At 38.9% G+C, this 18,736-nt stretch overlaps 1 protein-coding gene across 2 annotated transcripts in view; it reads left to right on the forward strand.

Annotated features, from left to right (window-relative positions):
• Positions 1–18,736, forward strand: part of Tanc2 (tetratricopeptide repeat, ankyrin repeat and coiled-coil containing 2) — a 304,791-nt gene that overhangs the window by 81,444 nt on the left and 204,611 nt on the right. For both annotated transcript variants that reach the window (XM_059271952.1, XM_059271953.1), the window contains exon 3: positions 2,907–2,978. In XM_059271952.1, the coding sequence (XP_059127935.1) occupies positions 2,907–2,978 (72 nt within the window). The remainder of the gene's footprint in view (positions 1–2,906; positions 2,979–18,736) is intronic.

The raw sequence follows: 18,736 nt of genomic DNA on the forward strand, positions 1-18,736 counted from the left end.
TTGTTTTAATTTTGCTTTGTGACCTACTGATTTAACCAGGGCCACTCAAATGGGACATGGGTATGAGGCTGTTGCCCTGGAGCATGAATAACTAATCAAGCAGTATGATGGAGGACAGTGCCTTCCTCTCATCCAGCAGCCCTTGACTGCTTTTAACATCCTGAATAAGGTGGGAACCCATGTGCCTCTCCCCTATCTATGGCCCGCATTTTTTCCTGTCTCAGTCCTGTGCAGCCTTATACAGGCAGCACCAACTGTTAGGAGTTTATGAGTGCCTTTGCTGTCACACCCTTAAGAGAGTATTTCATGGCCCTCTTCTCTGTTGTTTGGCTTCTTTCTGCAGAAGAACAAAAATTGATAAATATGCTTGATATATATGAATTTAATTACAGTTAAGTCTTTTGTTTTGTTTTACAAGACAGGGTTTCTCTGTGTAGCTTTGTAGCCCTGGCTGTCCTGGAACTCACTTTGTAGACTAGGCTGGTCTGAAACTCACAGAGATCCACCTGCCTCTGCCTCCTGAGTACTGGGATTAAAGGCATGCGCCACTACCACCTGGCTAATTAGTATTAAGTCTTAACATAGGGTAAAATATACTCTTAAAAACTTTATTTCTATAAAAATAATTAAAAAACAGGCCATGTATTTAAAAAGACAAGCTCTCAGGACAGAAGGAAGTAGAATAGATGACAGAACAAGAGTAATGCTTTTTAAGATTACAGCTGTATGACTTGTGAAGGAGAACTGCCCAGGGTCATGGAAAGGTTTGCTCTGCCCAAAGATGTCCAGGCAAATAGCCCTGAACAAGATTCATTAGAACTCAGATTACAAGAAAGGAGGGGGTTTACAAGAGAAAGAATATTCTGGGCCAGGGCAATTGGTGAGAGGAAAAATGGTAAGAAGAAAGATCTAAAGAAAACCAAGGGGCTGGAGTGAAGACAGTACTGCAGAGCATGCTACGCATAAAGCTGAATGGAGAGAGTCTTGTGTTCAGGATAAGCAACATTAATCTTGTTTTTAGTTTTCGTGTTGTTGTTGTTGTTTTTTAAGACAAGGTCTCTCTATATAGCCCTGCTGTCCTAGAACTCTGTTTGTAGATCAGGCTGGCCTCAAACCCAGAAATCCTCCTGCCTCTGTCTCCTGAATGCTGTGATTAAAGGCAGACACCACCATGCCCAGCTACTGCAATATTGCATCTTAAAATAAGAGGCAGAGATGCACACATGTTAAACATTTCAGTTAGGATGGAGAGTAGAGAACAAGAAGTTCAGCTGAAGAAATCATTTTGGGGACACTGCACCAGGTGCAGGTCCACGTGGCAGATAGACGGGTAAGGAAATGTTTACAATAACCTAAGAGGGTATGGTGATGGCTCAGATAAAGGTGGTGGGGTAAAAGCAAGGAGAGGGTGCACCTTCAGTTTGAAGGGTGAGACAGAAGGAAAGGCCATGGTGACTCCCAGGTCTGGTCTTCCTAGCTATAGCTAGCTGGTGGTAGCACTTGGTCAAACAGGAGCATGAAGAAATGTGGGGAGAGTTCCAGGTTGTGGTCCTGACTGTGTAGTGTTTTAGATGCCTGGCAACCCTCCAGGTAGAGATGGAAGGGACAACATCAGTTATGTGGGGCTAAAGCTCAGCAGAAAGACTTAAGCTAGGGAAACACTCATGAAAGGACAGAGTAGCTGAGAAGAGCATTTTTAACCCAGCCTTGATTATTTTAATCTTATTTAGCTGAGAATAATAAGTTAAAGCAAGACTGGGGAGATAGTTCAGTCAGTAAAATGTTTGCCTTACAAGCACAAGGACCTGGATTTTATCCCTAGAGCATATATGGAAAAAAAAAAAGAGTCATGCTTTTTAAACCTGCTTATAGTTGTTACTTCTTATTTCTATTCAGTTAGAAATAAGTGGTTGCATAAAATAAAGCAAGCTACTGAATCTTAAGTATATTTTAAATTTGATTGAAGTGAAAAGTTTGTAAGTTTAGGCCACTATGTTAAAGCTTTAGCTTTATTTAGGCTGATTTGTTTGTTTGTTTGTTTGGAATTTAACTCAGGCTGACCTGGTATTCTATGTTATCCAGGTTGACCTGAAGCAATTTAATCTCTCTACATTCTCTCTGCTCCACCTCCTGAGTCCTAGGAGTATAGACATGTGCCACCAAGCCTAGATTTTAGACTGTTTGTTTTGTTTTGTTTTAATTTTACATATGCTTTATGGAATTCTTAATCTATTGATTTCATTTTTGTGCTTTATTTGCCATGGGTTATTTTGTTTCTGTATAACAAATGGAATTATTTATGAATGTAAATTTGTTGTAGCTTTTTTAAAATTGTAATACGAGGTATTCTTGTTTCTTGAAAAATGAAAATGCAGATAATGAATGGATATTTCCATATAATTTAAAAAATCATGGGTAAAATATCCTCAGAATTTGTCTGCTTTTATCTCTTATTGAATCACTTGCATGTTTATTGATTTTTTTTATTGAATCATCTGTTTGTTGTTTTTTTAAATATATTATGAAACATGTAAATATAATTTTACTCTAGTGAAGCATACAGTCCTTGAAATTATTTGACATATTTTAGGCAAGCAATTGTCTATCATTTAGGCATTCTAAGCTACAATGCAGTGAATGAACTTCAATAAAATTTCTTTATTCCTTCATGTGTATATATGGTGGAGCAGAAAAAGCACTTCTACCTCCATTGAGCTTTTTTAAATCAGTCTCTACAAGAATAAGGACAAGAGCCATTGGTTTACATAGGGAAATCCTCAAATATTTTAATGATACAAATTATAAGAAATGAAAATAAGTCATACACATAGTAGTTTCATGATACAGATGTCTCCCGAGTTAGGTCAAACTCATTATCTGTTCATGCTATTTTTAACTTAATGCAGATGGAGGAAGCGAGGAACCACCGGATCGAAGACAGTCGAGTGTAGATTCTCGCCAAAGCCGCTCTGGGCAAGGTAAAAAAATTTCAGTGTCAGCTATTCCTTCATACTTCATTTGGGGACTGGGATTTTGCTGGGTTTCTTTTAGGTATTGTTAATTTCTCATTTAGAGTTTATTGATGTAATCAAAAAGGCCTCAAGTCTCTTTTTAAAATGATATTAAGACTTTAAAATTTTTTCCAACATTAATTATAAATGTCTAGATACTACTTTTGGAAAGTATCAAAGTAAAATTTTAACACCATCATTTGTTGGAGTATAATCACATCCTGGCTTTTCCTCTTCCTCTCTCCTCTTTATCGCTCTATCTCTTCCTTTCTTTTCTCTTCTCTTCTTTTCTTTTTTTTAAAGACAGTCTCATGTAGCTTAGACTGACTTCCAACTATATAACTGAGGCTGACTTTGAACTTCTGGTTCTGTGGCCTCTTCCTAAATATAAGATTACAGGTGTGCACCACCACATACAGTTTATGTGGTACAGGGTGGGAATTGTACCCAGGACTTCATGAATGCTAGACCAGTAGTCTCCCAACTGAGCTACAACTCCAGCCCCCACATACTGGCTTTAAAATTTTTCATCAATATAATATTTGTTGTCATAGCTGTCTGAAAAGAAATGGTAAAATTGCTGTATTCTTTTAGAATCTTCCTACTTATTCCCGGCTCCCCCACCCCCCTCTTTATGGGGATTTTTTGAGACAGGGTTTCTGTGTAGTTTGGGTGCCTGGATCTCGCTTTGTAGACCAGGCTGGCCTCGAACTCACAGAGATCCACCTGGCTCTGCCTCCTGAGTGCTGGGATTAAAGGTGTGTGCCACCGCTGCCCAATCTTATTTCCCTTTTCTATTTAAGTTGGTTTTGTGGGTTTTTTTTTTTTTGCTTTTTTATTATTTTTTTTCTGATCTGGCTACTATTCAGTTTTTTATTTTCATGATTATAATATAATCACATCATTTCCTCCTTCCCTTTCTATAGCCCGATAAATCTTTCCTGCTTGCCAGTACCTGAATAACCAGTCAGAGACTTAACATTAATTACAAACTGTTTGATCTATGGCTCAGGCTTCTTGCTAACTAGCTCTTTCCATCTTAAATTAACCCATTTCTATTAATCTATGTATTGCCATGTGGCAGCTGGATCGTGTCTGCTCTGACTCCATCCTTCTTCTTCATCTCCATCTTCAGTTTGAATGTACCAGCCTAACCTTATTGTGCCTCGCCATTGGTCAAACAGCTTTATTTATCAACCAATGAGAGCAAAACATGTTCACAGTGTACAGAAAGACCATACCACAGCACCTTTCCTTCTGCTAAACCCTCCCATATTTTCTAATATATATATGTGTGTGTATATATATACATATATGTGTTTGTATAGATATGTATATATATTTGTATATATATACACTAAATAAGAACTGTTCAATATGTATAATTTTGCTTATATGGATGTTTTTAGGACTGAACCAATTGGTATGCTCTTCCCTGAGGTACGCTGTTTCTTCTATTCTCAGCATTCTTTAGTTGCCTGTAGTTCTTTGTGTAGACTTTGACATGTCTGCTGTCCTTATTAGCTCATATTTAGGCAGTCATGTTGGTGAAGCTTTATGAATAAATATAGCTTCTGACATTACTAGGAGATACAGTCTCACAGTGAACTTCCTAATCCTCAGGATCTTATAATTTTCCATCCATTCTTCTAAAATGTTTCATGAGCCTTAGGTGTGGTAGTTGTTTTGTTATTCATCAGGACTAAGCTCCATAACTCTGCATTGTGATTGGTTGTGGTTTTCTGTAATAGTCTCCATCTGTTGCAAAGGGAAGTTTTCTTGATCAGAGATGAGGACTACATTTATCTGTGGGTATAAGAACAAATATTTAGAGAGTAGTTAGGGATCATGCTGGTTTAGTAATCATACTATTAACTACCTTTAAAAAAATCTTATACGTAAGTTGTAGGTGTATTACAGGTTCTCCTCTAAGATCCATGACTGTACTCGCTCTGGGTAGTTGGACAGGTTTCCATATTAGGCATAACTTCACTCTTGGTGAGTGGGTCTTAAATCCAGTTAGAGACCTGTTGGTTACTGGCAAGGTATGCTTGCCACTACTGCACCCTTAGGGTTATTGTGCCATACTGGTTGTGGTTCATAGGTATCAGAGCTGGGTAAGACTGTTGATTGCTTCCCTCCTTTGGAAGCTTGCATGGCACCTTCTAGCACCATGAATGCTTCCTAAGGGGGGAAGCATTTAAGTCAGTTCGAGCTAAAGGGCCTTTGGACCCTGTGTCTGCCTGAAGTGCATGGTGTCTTCAGCGACAGGGACTTATCTTCTTCCTCTGGAGGAGTGGGGGGCAAACAAGGGCAACATCAATAGTCTATAATGGTTTTGTAGTCTTTTGGACAACCTTGACTGACAACACAAAAGGGGGCTTCTCCTGCTTGGTGGTGAGGTTTTGTTATGTTTTTTTTTTTTTTTAAACATAATTCTTTATTGATTCTTTTGGAATTTCACAACATGCACCCCAAACTCACTCACCTCCAAGTCACTCCATATCTGCCCCTCACCCCTGCAGCATGCCCCCCCAAATTAATTAAAAACAAAACAAATAAACAAACAAAAAAACCCCACCTCATCCTCTGTCTTTCCAGCACCTCTTCATTCATCCTCGTGTAATTGGATGCTTCGGAGTGTCATGCAGCATACTCTGTTGTCCAACTAGCCCCACCCACAAAATGTTCATTGCAGTGAGTCATTGATCTGGTTCAAGGCCTCTGGCACACCATCATCACTGAAGTCTCACTGAAACTCCTCTTGGATACCCTGTTGTTGACCCTAATTCCTTTAAGAGCTCCATCAGGTCATAGATGGGGTAGATGTTAGGGTGGGCCAACCCAAGGCCCAGGATGAGGGTGGTAGCTGAGCTGGTCATTCAGGGACACTGGGATCGCCTCCTCAGGTGAGGGACAGAGCCAGCTCTTCTAAGCCCATGATTAGGGGTGGGGCTATCTCCTAAGTGTGGGTGGGGGGCAATTCTCCTGCTGCAGTGTTTAGCGAGGGCCAGGGTCAGCTATCCCAGGCCAGTGAGGGATGGGGCCAGCTCAGTTTATGGTTGCTATTACCCCCTGTGATAACATAGGGCATGGACATTATCACAGACCCCAGATGCAGCAGGAACATTGACCCAGACATGCCCTCAGCAGCACCTCAGGTTGGACATCACTATGGTCCTGGTGGCAGCACAGGCCACCCAAATCAGTATGGCCCAAATAGCAGCAAGGCCCTCAGACACCAACATCGTCTCAGGTGGATGTCCAGATGCTGGGCATCTGCTTAGCCCCTAGTTGTGGTGATGTATTGTGTCCCCAATATATTGTGCACCCTAATAAAGTTTATCTGAGGATCAGAGGAAAAAGCCAGCCACTATAGTAAACATAGAGGTCAGGCAATGGTATCACACACCTTTAATCCTATCACTCCGGAGGCAGGGATCGTATGGATCTCTGTGAGTTCAAGGCCACACTGGGAACAGAACCAGGCATGGTGACACATGCCTTTAATCTCAGCAATAACCATAAAGGTCTGGAGGTCTGTACAGACAGACAGGAAGTGACAGAGCTGGGCAGGAAGAGGAAGTGAGATGGTAGAACAGAAAGGCATATAGGCGTGGGTATATAGGAAGTAGGTCTCTTTGGAGACTGAGGTGAGGTTGTCTTTGGCTTTTCCTATTCCTCTGATCTTTCAGGTTTTTAACCCCAATACAATACCTGGCTCTGGGTTTTTTATTAATAAGACCGTTTCACAAATTGTGTTACGCCTGTGGCAACAGGAGCCAGGGACATGAACCCAGACCCTAGCTGCTGCTGGGCCACAGACCCAGACATGGCCCGTAGCAGCAGCCTGGGCCTGGATGACACCATGGCCCTGTGTGGCATTGCAGGCCACCCAGATCATCAAGGCCCCAGGGGTGGCATGGCCCTCAGACACCAACATGGCCACACATTGTGGCCCAGACCCCGGGCATCCATAGATAATCTATGGCCCTTTGCAGCTTGAGTCTTCATATGTTTCTGTCTCCTTTTGAATTCCATTTTCAAGTCATAGGTTGTTTTCATCATTGCCATCAATATTTGTGTTTTCTTGGTTGTCATTTAGGTTTTATTCTCTTAAGTTCTTTTTCCTTAATTTTTTTTTTTTTTTTTTTTTTTTTTTTTTTTTTTTTTTTGAGACAGGGTTTCTCTGTGTAGCTTTGCGCCTTTCCTGGAACTCACTTGGTAGCCCAGGCTGGCCTTGAACTCACAGAGATCTGCCTGGCTCTGCCTCCCGAGTGCTGGGATTAAAGGTGTGCGCCACCACCGCCCGGCTTTCCTTAATTTCATTGAGCAGTTTCTTGTGTCTTCTTTGAAGTCCTGGATTCTTTGATGAAGTGTAGTTGGATGTTTTTCCCCTGCTGGCCACTTCCCAAATACCTGGCAGACACTTCCCAAATTACCACACAGAGGCTTATATTAATTATAAATGCTCAACTGATAGCTCTGGTTTATTACTAACTAGCTCTTATACTTAAATTAATCCATAATTCTAATCTATGTTTAACCACATGGCTTGGTACTTTTTCTCAGTATGACATTCTCATCTTGCTTCTCTGTATTTGCCAGTGACTCTCTGACTCTACCCTTCTTCCCATCATCCTTAGTTTCGTCGCCCTGCCTATATTTCCTGCCTGGCTGCTGGCCAATCAGCAGTTTATTAAACTAATTTGACTGACAAATCTTTACAATGTACAAGAGGATTATTCCACAGCAATGAAGTTTATGATTTTTGTTTTAAATTCTGTGTACTGAGGTTCATCTAGGTAATTCACATTGACAAATATTTCTACAAGACTGGTAGGTTTTGGAGAGAAGACACTGACTTGATCCATTGTATTTGCAATGAGATCTGGACATATGGACTGCTTTTGGTAGTTCTAAATCTGAAAATGATAGAGTAGGTTGAGTTAGAAGAGTAGATGTGTAGGTAGGTTGAGTCTAAAGGTCAGAAATGGCTTGAGTGTAATGAAATCAGGTGGACAGAAGGGACTGAGTTGGTGTACAGGATGTGCCTCCTGCTCTAATCCTGGAGTGTTGGGGTAGATCTGGCTGTGTTGAAAAGTTGGATATGGCATGAGAGGGACCCATGGGTTGGTGGATAGGGAGGTCCTGGAAGAAACCTAGAGGTTGGTTATGACATAGGTAGCTATCTTAGTCAGTGTTATATTGCTGTGAAGAGACACCATGACCATTTATAAAGGAAAACATTTAATTGGGGCTGGCTCACAGTTTTCAGAGGTTTAGTGTGGTGATATTGTGTTCCCCAAAATATTATGCACCCTAATAAACTTATCTGGGGTCAGATAACAGATCAGCCACTAGATAGACATAGAGGCCAGGAAATGGTGGCACACATGCCTTTATTCCTATCACTTGGGAGGCAGAGATCCATCCGGATCTCGTGAATTTAAAGCCACACTGGAAACAGTCAGGCATGGTGACTCACGCCTTTAATCCCAGGAAGTGATGGCAGAAAGCAGAAAGGTATTTAAGGCATGAGGACCAGGAACTAGGCCTGGTTAAGCTTTTAGGCTTTTGAGCAGCAGTTCAGCTGAGACCCATTTGAATGAGGACACAGAGGCTTCCAGTCTGAGGAAACAGGATGAGCTAAGGAACTGGCGAGGTGAGGTAGCTGTGGTTGAATGCAGTATATTGATTAACTTGTTGAAGTGAACATGTAAAAGCAGTCCACACCACTGAAATTTCTGATGTCTTTCATAATTCATTCAAAATTGCATAAGCATCTTCCATTCTCTTACTTCTTTTTTTCAGTGCTTATCATCTTTGTATTTATTCTGTTTATATTCTTTCTTTAGAATGAATGTTTCATAATAGCACAACCTTTTGGTTACTTTGGTTAATGCTGTATTCTCAGTGCTAAGAATAAGTATCTGAAATATATTATGTTAGATGTAAACACCTAAATAAATAGTATTAAGTAAGTGAAGTGATCACCAAGAGAATAAAAACTGAAAATACAACTGATAGCTATATTGGTGTGTTGTTCCTGTAAAAGCTCCAGGGCCATTTACTCCATAATTCTATACCCTTTCCCCCTCAACTTTGTTCTTCTATATTTTAGAGCTATACTGTTTTGTTTTGTATAGAATTTTATGTTTTGGAAAACGTTGTGGGGTTTTTACCACAGAAGAGTGCTGGGACAGGTGTTTAAGCATAGAAAACCTTCATCTGCCAGCCAGAGACTATACTGAGTCTTTGGTGTCCCAGTGTAACCCCAATCTTTCTCAAGGTGAGCTTTGAAGCACAGTTGTATCGTGGGTTGACATACTTCAGTTAGCAAAAACAGTTAGCCAGAAGTGGAACTACAGAAGTCAAAATGCAAGGTTATTTAATGACTTTTCCCAACACTATGGTCTTTGTTTTCATTTTGGCAGGTGGTACCATCTATGTGCTGTTTTATGGACCAAATAATAAATAACGTCTATTATGGTGTCAATTGTGCTAAGGGCTGGAGGCCTGTTAGAAAAAGACGTGGCTATTTTTGAAGTTTTACCAATACTAGGAATACTTAGTCATTTTTAAATGATCTGTAATATTGCAAATGATAGGGATTTATTTGCATGTTCACTTTTAGTCTGTAAACATATTCCTACTTAAAAAAGAAAATGAGAACATGTATTTTCTAACAAGAAAATTAGTGTGAAAACTGTAGTAATTGTTATTACTCCTCTCTTCTTAAATATGAGTAGCCAACCAAGGCTGACTAAATACTTGAAGAAATATCCTAATGTATAAAACTAATATTAAACAATAAAGATTGGAAACAAGTTTTATTAGATGTCATGGATATAGGTACATGAAATTATTTTCTCTGAGATTTGTCAATTACAGTAGTTTTCAAATCTGTAAGAACAAATTGAATTTTAATAAGAAATTAAGCAATAAAAGAGTTATTTCCAAGATTTAGAATATAACTACCTGATCCAGTTTTGAGTATGCAGTAGTTGACATATTATCAGGAATAAAGGATGGGTGAGTCTGCCCTTCTACTTTTGTTCATTCCAGAAACCTACTGAAAGATCAGTACAGGGGATTAGAAATGGAAGCCTCCATGTATTGTTAGGACCTGGAGATATATACATCATTGAAACTGAACTCTAAGTTCCGTAGCAGTAGAAATAAACAAAGCTGTGTGATTCATCCTCTAGAGGTCTCAGAAAGCTTAAGACTGACAGCTTGTAGAGACAGGAGTGGGAGGGGGATTTGGTTAAAAGCAGATAGAGAAGTGTTGAATTTCAGGGATGTCATCTTAAAACTTAACTAGCCAGCCACTCATCAGAGGCTTCTATTCCCACTTATGACTCTGGCAAAGGTCAAAAATTTATTCTTTACATACTCTTCAGTCTGAAAGAAATCAAAGACAGTTAAGGGAAGGAGTCCTGTGCTAAAATAGAAGTATTGGACCCCAGGTGTTTTCTCTTTTGTTTATCTTACTGGGCTCTCAGAATATTGGTACGGTTGGGCCTTTAGGCAGAAAATTAGGAAAATATTTTTTGAGAAACCTAATTAAAAAGTTACACTAATGTAGTCATTAGATTGCTAAACAACCCAGATAAAATTACTACAGCTATCCATGTTCCTATTCAGCTTTTTAGTCCCTTCCTATTTCACGTGAGCAACTAATCAAGACTTATTTGAAGAATCACTATAGTATGTGGACATAGACATTAAATAGAATAAAGCAATGTGAAGATAACATTTTATAGAGGAAAATAATAAAAAAAATTTTGAATCAGAATCTTGCTTTGTAGTCCAGGCTAGCTTAGAAGTTTTGATCCTCCAGCCTTAGCCTCTCCAGGGCTTGAATTATAGGTATGTGCCACACCTAGCTTGGAATTGTTAACTATTTTCAGAACTAAGAGAAAATACAGCCTCCAAATAAGAAGGCACTATAAAAAAAAGATGATGCTATATATCTTTTAAAAATGGCTCTTAGACACTGAAATTCTGATGTCAGAAATCAAAGCCCCATATAAATACTAGAAATTAATACTGAGAGAATCTGAGAAGATATAGCAAAAGGGCTAAGTGATAGAGAAATAGTAGAAAGTGTGAAGAAACTTACAGAACCAAGAGTTTCGCTATTCAGATAATAGGTCTCAAAGGCAAGGAGAAAGCAGGGGAAAAAAATCATCCATAAAGTGATCCAAACGAATTTTCTTGTATTAAATACACAAGTTTCCTGATTGAAAAGGCTGTGTATTAGCATATGAAAGGTGGTGGCACACGCCTTTAATCCCAGCACTTGGGAGGCAGAGCCAGGAGGATCTCTGTGAGTTGCAGGCCAGCCTGGTCTACAGAGTGAGATCCAGGACAGGCACCAAAACTGCACAGAGAAACCTTGCCTTGAAAACCCAAAAAAAGAAAGAAAGAAAAAGAAAAGAAGAAAAGGCTGTTTATTGTAGCTGAAACCATAGATAAACTAAGGCCATGTTATAAAAATTTAAGTCACTGAGGCCATGCAGGCGATCTTTCAGGTTTTCAGAGAAAGAAAAAAATACAGCAACTCTAACCCAGAGAATGATAGAAATCCATTAGTTTTAGACTTCTTAGTGGAAGTATTTGAAACCAGATGAAAATTAAAGTATCTTTCAAATTTTGGAGGAAGATAATTTCAATCTTACAATAAGTGCATTGAAACTATTTACATAAACAAGATTTAAATGTTTTGTTTTTTGAGACTGAGTCTTATCATGGAGCCCAGGCTGGTTTTCAACTTGTACTAATCCTCCTGCCTTACCCTCCAAAGTGCTAGAATTCCAGATGTACTTCACAACACCTGGCTAAAATTAAGGCATTTTAAGGCATGTGAAATTCTCAAAAATAATCTGTGGTCTTGTGCTTTTTCTTAAAAAAATTTAGGATGAATGCCATCCATCAAAATGACAAAGTCGTCATTTCAATAAAAGAAATAGGTTACAGGAAATGGGAACATCAATAAAAGAGAGCCGAGTGGTGGTGGTGCACACCTTTAATCCCAGCACTCAGGAGGCAGAGCCAGGCGGATCTCTGTGAGTTCCAGGCCTGCCTGGGCTACAGAGTGAGTTCCAGGGAAGGCGCAAAGCTACACAGAGAAACCCTGTCTCAAAAAACCAAAAAATAAAAATAAAAATGAAAGATAAAGGTCCTTAAAGATGACAATGAAAAGATAGGGCAGCATACAGTTCTGAACTTCACAGAGAACCAAAGTTGTATTGGGAAGGAAGTCAGAATGAGTTTAGTCACATGGTATAGCCCAGTGTAGCTGGCATCTAAGCCTTAAGTAGAAATTTTTATCATCTTTTGTGTGTGGTACAAATATTTTTATTATCTGCTTGATTGGGATCATGGCATGGAAGGCACCATCAGTGGCAGGCGCATGAAGCAGCTGGTCACCTTGCATCTATAGTCAGGAAGCAGAGAGGGATGAAAAAGCTCACTTTTTCCTTTTTATTCATTCTGGATCCCAGCCCATGGAATGGTGCTGCTCACATTTAGGGTAGATCTTCCTAGATCAGTTAAAACTTTCTGGAAACACCCTCATGAACATACCAGAAGTGTGTTTCCATGGTGACTTTAAGTTCAATCATGTTGACAATGAAAATCAGCTATCAAAACCTCCAGCTGTTGTTGTTTGTTTTGCTCTTTTGGGGTGCCCACCACCCAGCTCCCAAATAAATCACACATGGAGGCTTATTCTTAATTATAAATGCTTGGCCTTAGCTTGACTGTGGCTAGCCAGCTTTTCTTAACTTGAAATTATCCTGTTTATCTTTGGCTTTGGGGGCTTTTATCTTTCTCTATTCCTGTGTACCTTTTCTTTCCTTCTTACTCCTATGTCTGGCTGTGTAGCTAGGTGGCTAGGTGGCTGGGTCCTCCTCCTTCTCTGGCTACTTCCTTCTTTCTCTGATTTCTCCTATTTCTTCTCTCTGCCTGACAGCCCTGCCTATCCTTTCTCCTGCCTTACTATTGGCCATTCACGCCTTTATTAGGCCATCAGGTGTTTTACACAGGCAAAGTAACACAGCTTCACAGAGTTAAACAAATGCAACATAAATAAAAATAATACACCTTAAAATAATATTTCCCAACATCTAACTCCTGATTCTCCTTTCTCTGCTTGAGTCTTGAGTCCTGAGGTTGTAGGTATATTCCACTGTGTATGATAAAACGATTTGCCTTAATGTTTATGAGCACTTCAAAAAGAACATACTTTATGCTAAAGATTGAAGGTTCTATAAATGTCATGTCCTGATTGGTTGATAATGTTCAGTCATGTCCTCTTTATCTTTGCTGATTTTCTGTCTGCTTGTTCTGTCAGTTATTAAGAGAAGAATGTTGACATCTCAGTCAGTCAGTGTGGATTTGTCCATTTCTCCTTGCAGTTCTCTTACATTTCTTATACCACTAGTGCTGTAGTTATAGAGTTTTCTTCTCTCAAATACTTAGGAGCTGGAAGAAAAAGATGAAAAGAGAAGCAGTAGATTTCACCCATTTTCTCAATCCAACATGCATAAAATGGTTCTCTTCTTCCACCATGTGGGTCCTCGGGATCAGAACTCAGATTTTCAGGTTTTACAGCAAGCACCTTTATCCAGTGAGCCATCTCACCAGCTGCCCCTCTATGTTTAATGTGATATTTTCCTCATGGATGTAATAACACTCAAAATCCCCAATAATTAATATATTACAAATATCAGCCAATCAAAACAGATGCATGTCCATTTAAAACAAACAAGTAATAGCAGATGCTACCATGTCATGTGATAATCTGTTCTGTCTGATTGCAGATAGTTTCAATTTCCTATTTCTTCTCCATCAGTCAAGGACATGTAAGGTATCTGGTGCACTGTGCCAGCATATTGACTTGAGAGTCTTTTCTGTCTTGTAGTAACCTGCTGCTTTAGCTTACTCTCTCAGACACACCCATACTCTCTAATTCAGTTTAGGGGCAGAGAAACCTCTGATATCTTTTGTTAACCACATACATGTGGTAGATGGGAAACGAGCCTAACTGCTAGTGCTCTACTTACTCATATTGTTGTCTGTGGATGTTACTCCTTACATTTTTTCCTTTTATGCTTAAGCCAGACCTGATAATATACTGGACTGCAGTTATGTTGTATCTTCATATACATGCTCTGATCTTGGCTACAATTTCCTCTATCTAATTGCATTTACTTTCTGTCTTCTATGACTTTATTATTATTTTATATGGTGTGGGCGTTTGCCTGCAGGTATATCTGTATACCACATATGTGCCCAGTTTGTGCAGAGGCCAGAAGAGGGCATTGGATTCCCTGAAACTGGAGTTCAGGCAGGTATGAGCTGCCATGTAGGTGGTGGAAAGTGTATCACCATACCTAGATAGCATTATTTTCCATAAGAAAATACTTTACATGTTTTTTTTTTTTTTTAATTGGTTGGTTTCTTTCTTTTTTTGTGTGTGAGACAGGCTCTTCCTCTGTAGCCTGGCTGACCTGAAACTTGCTATGTGGTAGACCAGAATGACTTTGACTTGCTGAGAACCTCCTGCCTCTGCCTCTTGAGTGCTGGTATTTGTAAACAAGCACCAAGTATGCCTGGCTATATACTGTTGGTAGTATGTATTTAGAACTCTTCATTGTGATATTTAAATTGTGGATTTGTTTGCTATTGGTTGAATTTGGAAGATCTGAACTTACATGATAAGTTCTCTTGAAACATCTTTATGTGTAGTCCTCTTGTACTTCTGAAATTCATTTTTGCTGATTGTTTTCACTATAACACTTTTCATAAAACTAAACTTGAAATTTGCCCTCTAGCTAATAATTCTTTATGATCTTGGGATGTTAGATGTATATTAGAATGTCTGTTGGGATACTAGCCATACTTAGTTTCTAATGGTATAATCTCATTAGCTGAAAAAAAAACTTTAAAAAAGCAAGTGTTCTTTCACTTACCTAAAAAATATCCCATCATGTAGCATGAATCTTAAAGAGTCTTATTAATAAAATCAAACCTGAGCCAGGTATTGGGGTGAATACTGGAAGATCAGAGAGACAGAACAAGCCACAGCTAACCTCACCTGGCCAACTTCTCAGCTGATCTTGTTTCCTCAGACTGGAAGCTTCTGTGTCCTTATCCCAATGGCTCTCAGCTGAACTGCTGCTCAAAAGCCTGAAAGCTTAACCAGCCAAATCCTTCTAGTTTCTGGTCTCCATGCCTTATATACCTTTCTGCTATCTGCCATCACTCCCAGGAATTAAAGGCTCGCTTTCTGGGATTAAAGGCGTGAGTCACCATGCTTGGCTGTATCCTTGAACATATGGATTTCTGCCTCTGGAATGCTAGGATTAAAGGCGTGTGCTACCATTGCCTATCCTTTATGTTTAATATTGTGGCTGTTCTGTCTCTGACCCCAGATAAGTTTATTAGGGTACACAATATTTTGGGGAACACAATACCACCACACCATCATCATCATTTTATATGTTTCTCTGAGCTCATACTGGCATATGCAAGGGTATATAGATACATACCTACATAAATTAGTTTGAATATTTTAAAGTTTTCATTTTCCTGTTCTCTTTTAAGCAATATAACATGGCCATCCCTACAGAATATCCTGAAGCTGGTTCTTAAAATTGATACAATCATATGTAGTATAAGTAACCAATAATGTAACCTACCACTTCCTCACCTGTGTTTAAATTTCCAAAATTATTTGTAATATGTAGAGAGCTGCGTGCAGCCGCGCCTCCTAGATGGCGCTGGCTTCCGCCTTCCACCCTCCCAAAGGTGAGTGCTCTCTGAAAACAACTCTGAAAAACAACTCCTTATTTGGCTAAGGCTGGGATCTGGCTTGCTTCCGCGTACCTGGACCTATCTGCAGTACCCACGTGGCAGACTGGGGTAGGCTACCCAGAGGCTATTTAAGTTGTGGGTTGGCTCTCCCCTGAGTCAGAAGATTGTTTCAAGGTACCTGAATAAACTGCTTGGAGAAGAGCCTAGTGTTGCGTCTTCCTTGCTGGTCGAGGCGGACATGACAGTAATAATTAATTTATAATCTTTAATATAATCTATAATCTTGTAATATGCAGTTCCAAGCACATTTTGTGTCCGAACATGCTAGACTACTTAGCATTATGATAACTTGCCTAAACAGCAATAGAAACCTTGTAGAAGTCACTCCTTACTTATCCATATTTATGAAAGAAAAGGAATAAAAGCTTGGCCACTAAAAAGGTTGAAAATTATATTGAGTGTATAGAAATATTTTGATTTAAAGTATTATCTGAGTTTTTCTGATAAGAGATAATCATAGACACCTGGGAAAAAACCCCTATAATTCTTAATGGATAGCCGTGGACAGTTAGATGGCAAAGGTTGAGGAAGGAACCTAGTAGTAAAACCTGAAGTAAAATTATTATAGAATCAATATGTATTTTATGTCATTGGAGGAGCAAGTTGGATTTAATGTTTTATTCACAGTAAAAGATTAAAGAGCTGTTTCCCACAAGGGGGCAGAATAAGACAACTTGAAAACATAACACTATAAAATGTATATATGGTAGGTAAAGTATCAAAATTTACTTAAAATACATAGAATTATTAGGCAGGGGAAATTACTAAGAGCTAAGAAGGAACGGAGAGGTAGCTTACAGATCATGCCATGAATGATAACATGTATTGAATTTAATTACCTAGCTGATCTGCAGTGTATGGGTTGAGCCCTGCCAGGCTGGACACTTTGCTATGGCTATCAGTTTAGTGTTGATGCAATCCATCCTGTTGAATGTGTGTTTAAATTCTGCCTCCTTAATGAGTCCGTTGGGCAGAGGTAGTGAGTGGATAAAGAGATTGGTTGAGTTCCTAAATCAGGTTGTTTGGCTGCTGTGTTAAGCAGTTCCTTCTCTCTGTCTCTTCTCGCAAGAATTTCGGAAATTGCTTGCTTGTATTTTCCGTTTTCTCAGGTATTATTATGTTCTTTTTTAGGTCTCTGATGAAGATTAGATAGTTACAGTTATAATCTTCTCATATCTTAGCTAGAACATATTAGTACTAGAGTTAGAACCTTCATGATAGGACAGCTATTGGAATAATCTTGGTAATTTGCCATTTACCTATGATCTGGACATTTCTGGACATTTAGCATGTCTTTCTTGTTTGATGATGTTCTTGTTGGTTTGTAGTTCCATTTTTGTTTATGCTTTTACCCTTTGTTTTTCCTGGATAATACTTGATAGTCATTCTTATTGTATATAGTTTGCATTAAGTTTAGAACCTTATTATTTAGACAAAAAGGGGAAATATAGTGGTATGGTATTTGCTCTGCTTACGACTTTGGACTATAGGGCCGGAAGGAGGCGGTGCTTCCTGCTGTTGTACGTGACCACTTAACTCCTTGGCCGGCATTTACATGGGACATGGATTACTTTTATAGTTTGTGATCTTTCAGAGACTTCTTTCTTCATTTCTCATCCTCAAATCTTTTATCATCACTTTATGTATTCTTCCAAGTCCCAAATAACCTCTTAAACCATTCAACACTGTCTACTAGTCAATATCTAACAACCTGTCAATTTCCTTACAAAATGAATGAACAACCATGTGCCTAGCTCAAGTTTCTGTCATTAGGAATGTTTCCCTTCACAATGACCTTTCCTCCCTAGAGTGGGGCTGTTGTGCTGATATCATCTACATGTCAGGTAAATGATCATGAGAATCTCATATTTAGAATAAGTGGTATAGCAGAAGTAGATACCATGCACATTTGGGCCACTTATTCATCTAAATTACATTTGATTCTAGATCTTCTGATGAAGTGATGCATTACACATCCAACCATATTGCTTTGTTGGTCTAGAAATACTTACTTGGTTGCCTTACGTACATGGTAGCATGATAGTAATGACCAAACATTCATTCTAAGGAGCAGAGCTGAACCAGAGCTGTTTATTATGTTTGTTCACTTGCTTGTTTTGAAGGATTAATAGTTCTTTGCAGAGGATGGCATTTTCCATCTCTAAATGTTAAAAGTCTGTCCTGAGATTTACCTCAGGTTTTATAATAAGGACCTTGTCAAATTATCACAATTAGTTCCTGCTTCTTGCTCAGTAAGTCTAATAGGCATGATATTACCGGTGTAGTAGACAAACATAATGCCCTATGGAATAAAAAGGCATGTGAATAGTTTATTACTTAGAGCCACAGAATTGATAGGTAGTAGAACAGTGATGGTATACCTAAATACATTTTTTAATGGTTTCATTTCAGGTCGTCAAATGTAAACTAGGTGTCAGGGATCTGTTGATCTGCTTCATTAACAAAACACATTGAAAACAGCAGTTGTAAGTTTTGAACATACGTAAGTTTTAAAAAGTAATAGCCATTCCCCAAGATTTGTCTGTCTTCCATACAGGCCTCTTATGAGGAGAGTTGAATGAGGAAGTTATAGTAGTTAATCACCTTTGTGTGTTTCTACCCTTGGTGTTAGATGACACTTTGTACTTTACCTTCTGGAAACTGACTGAATTTTGTTTTATAGATAGAACCAAATTTCATGGTGCAGTATGTAATGTTTGGCAATGTATAGCATCTGAAATGTGACTGATAGAAAGACTAGTGTGTTCTAAATAGTGCAATGCATGCTGAATTTTAAGTATATCTTTGTAGTCATAACAGAAATATCTGCCTGTATT

This window comes from Peromyscus eremicus, chromosome 8a (genome assembly GCF_949786415.1).
Source record: "Peromyscus eremicus chromosome 8a, PerEre_H2_v1, whole genome shotgun sequence".
Taxonomy (NCBI): Eukaryota; Metazoa; Chordata; class Mammalia; order Rodentia; family Cricetidae; genus Peromyscus; species Peromyscus eremicus.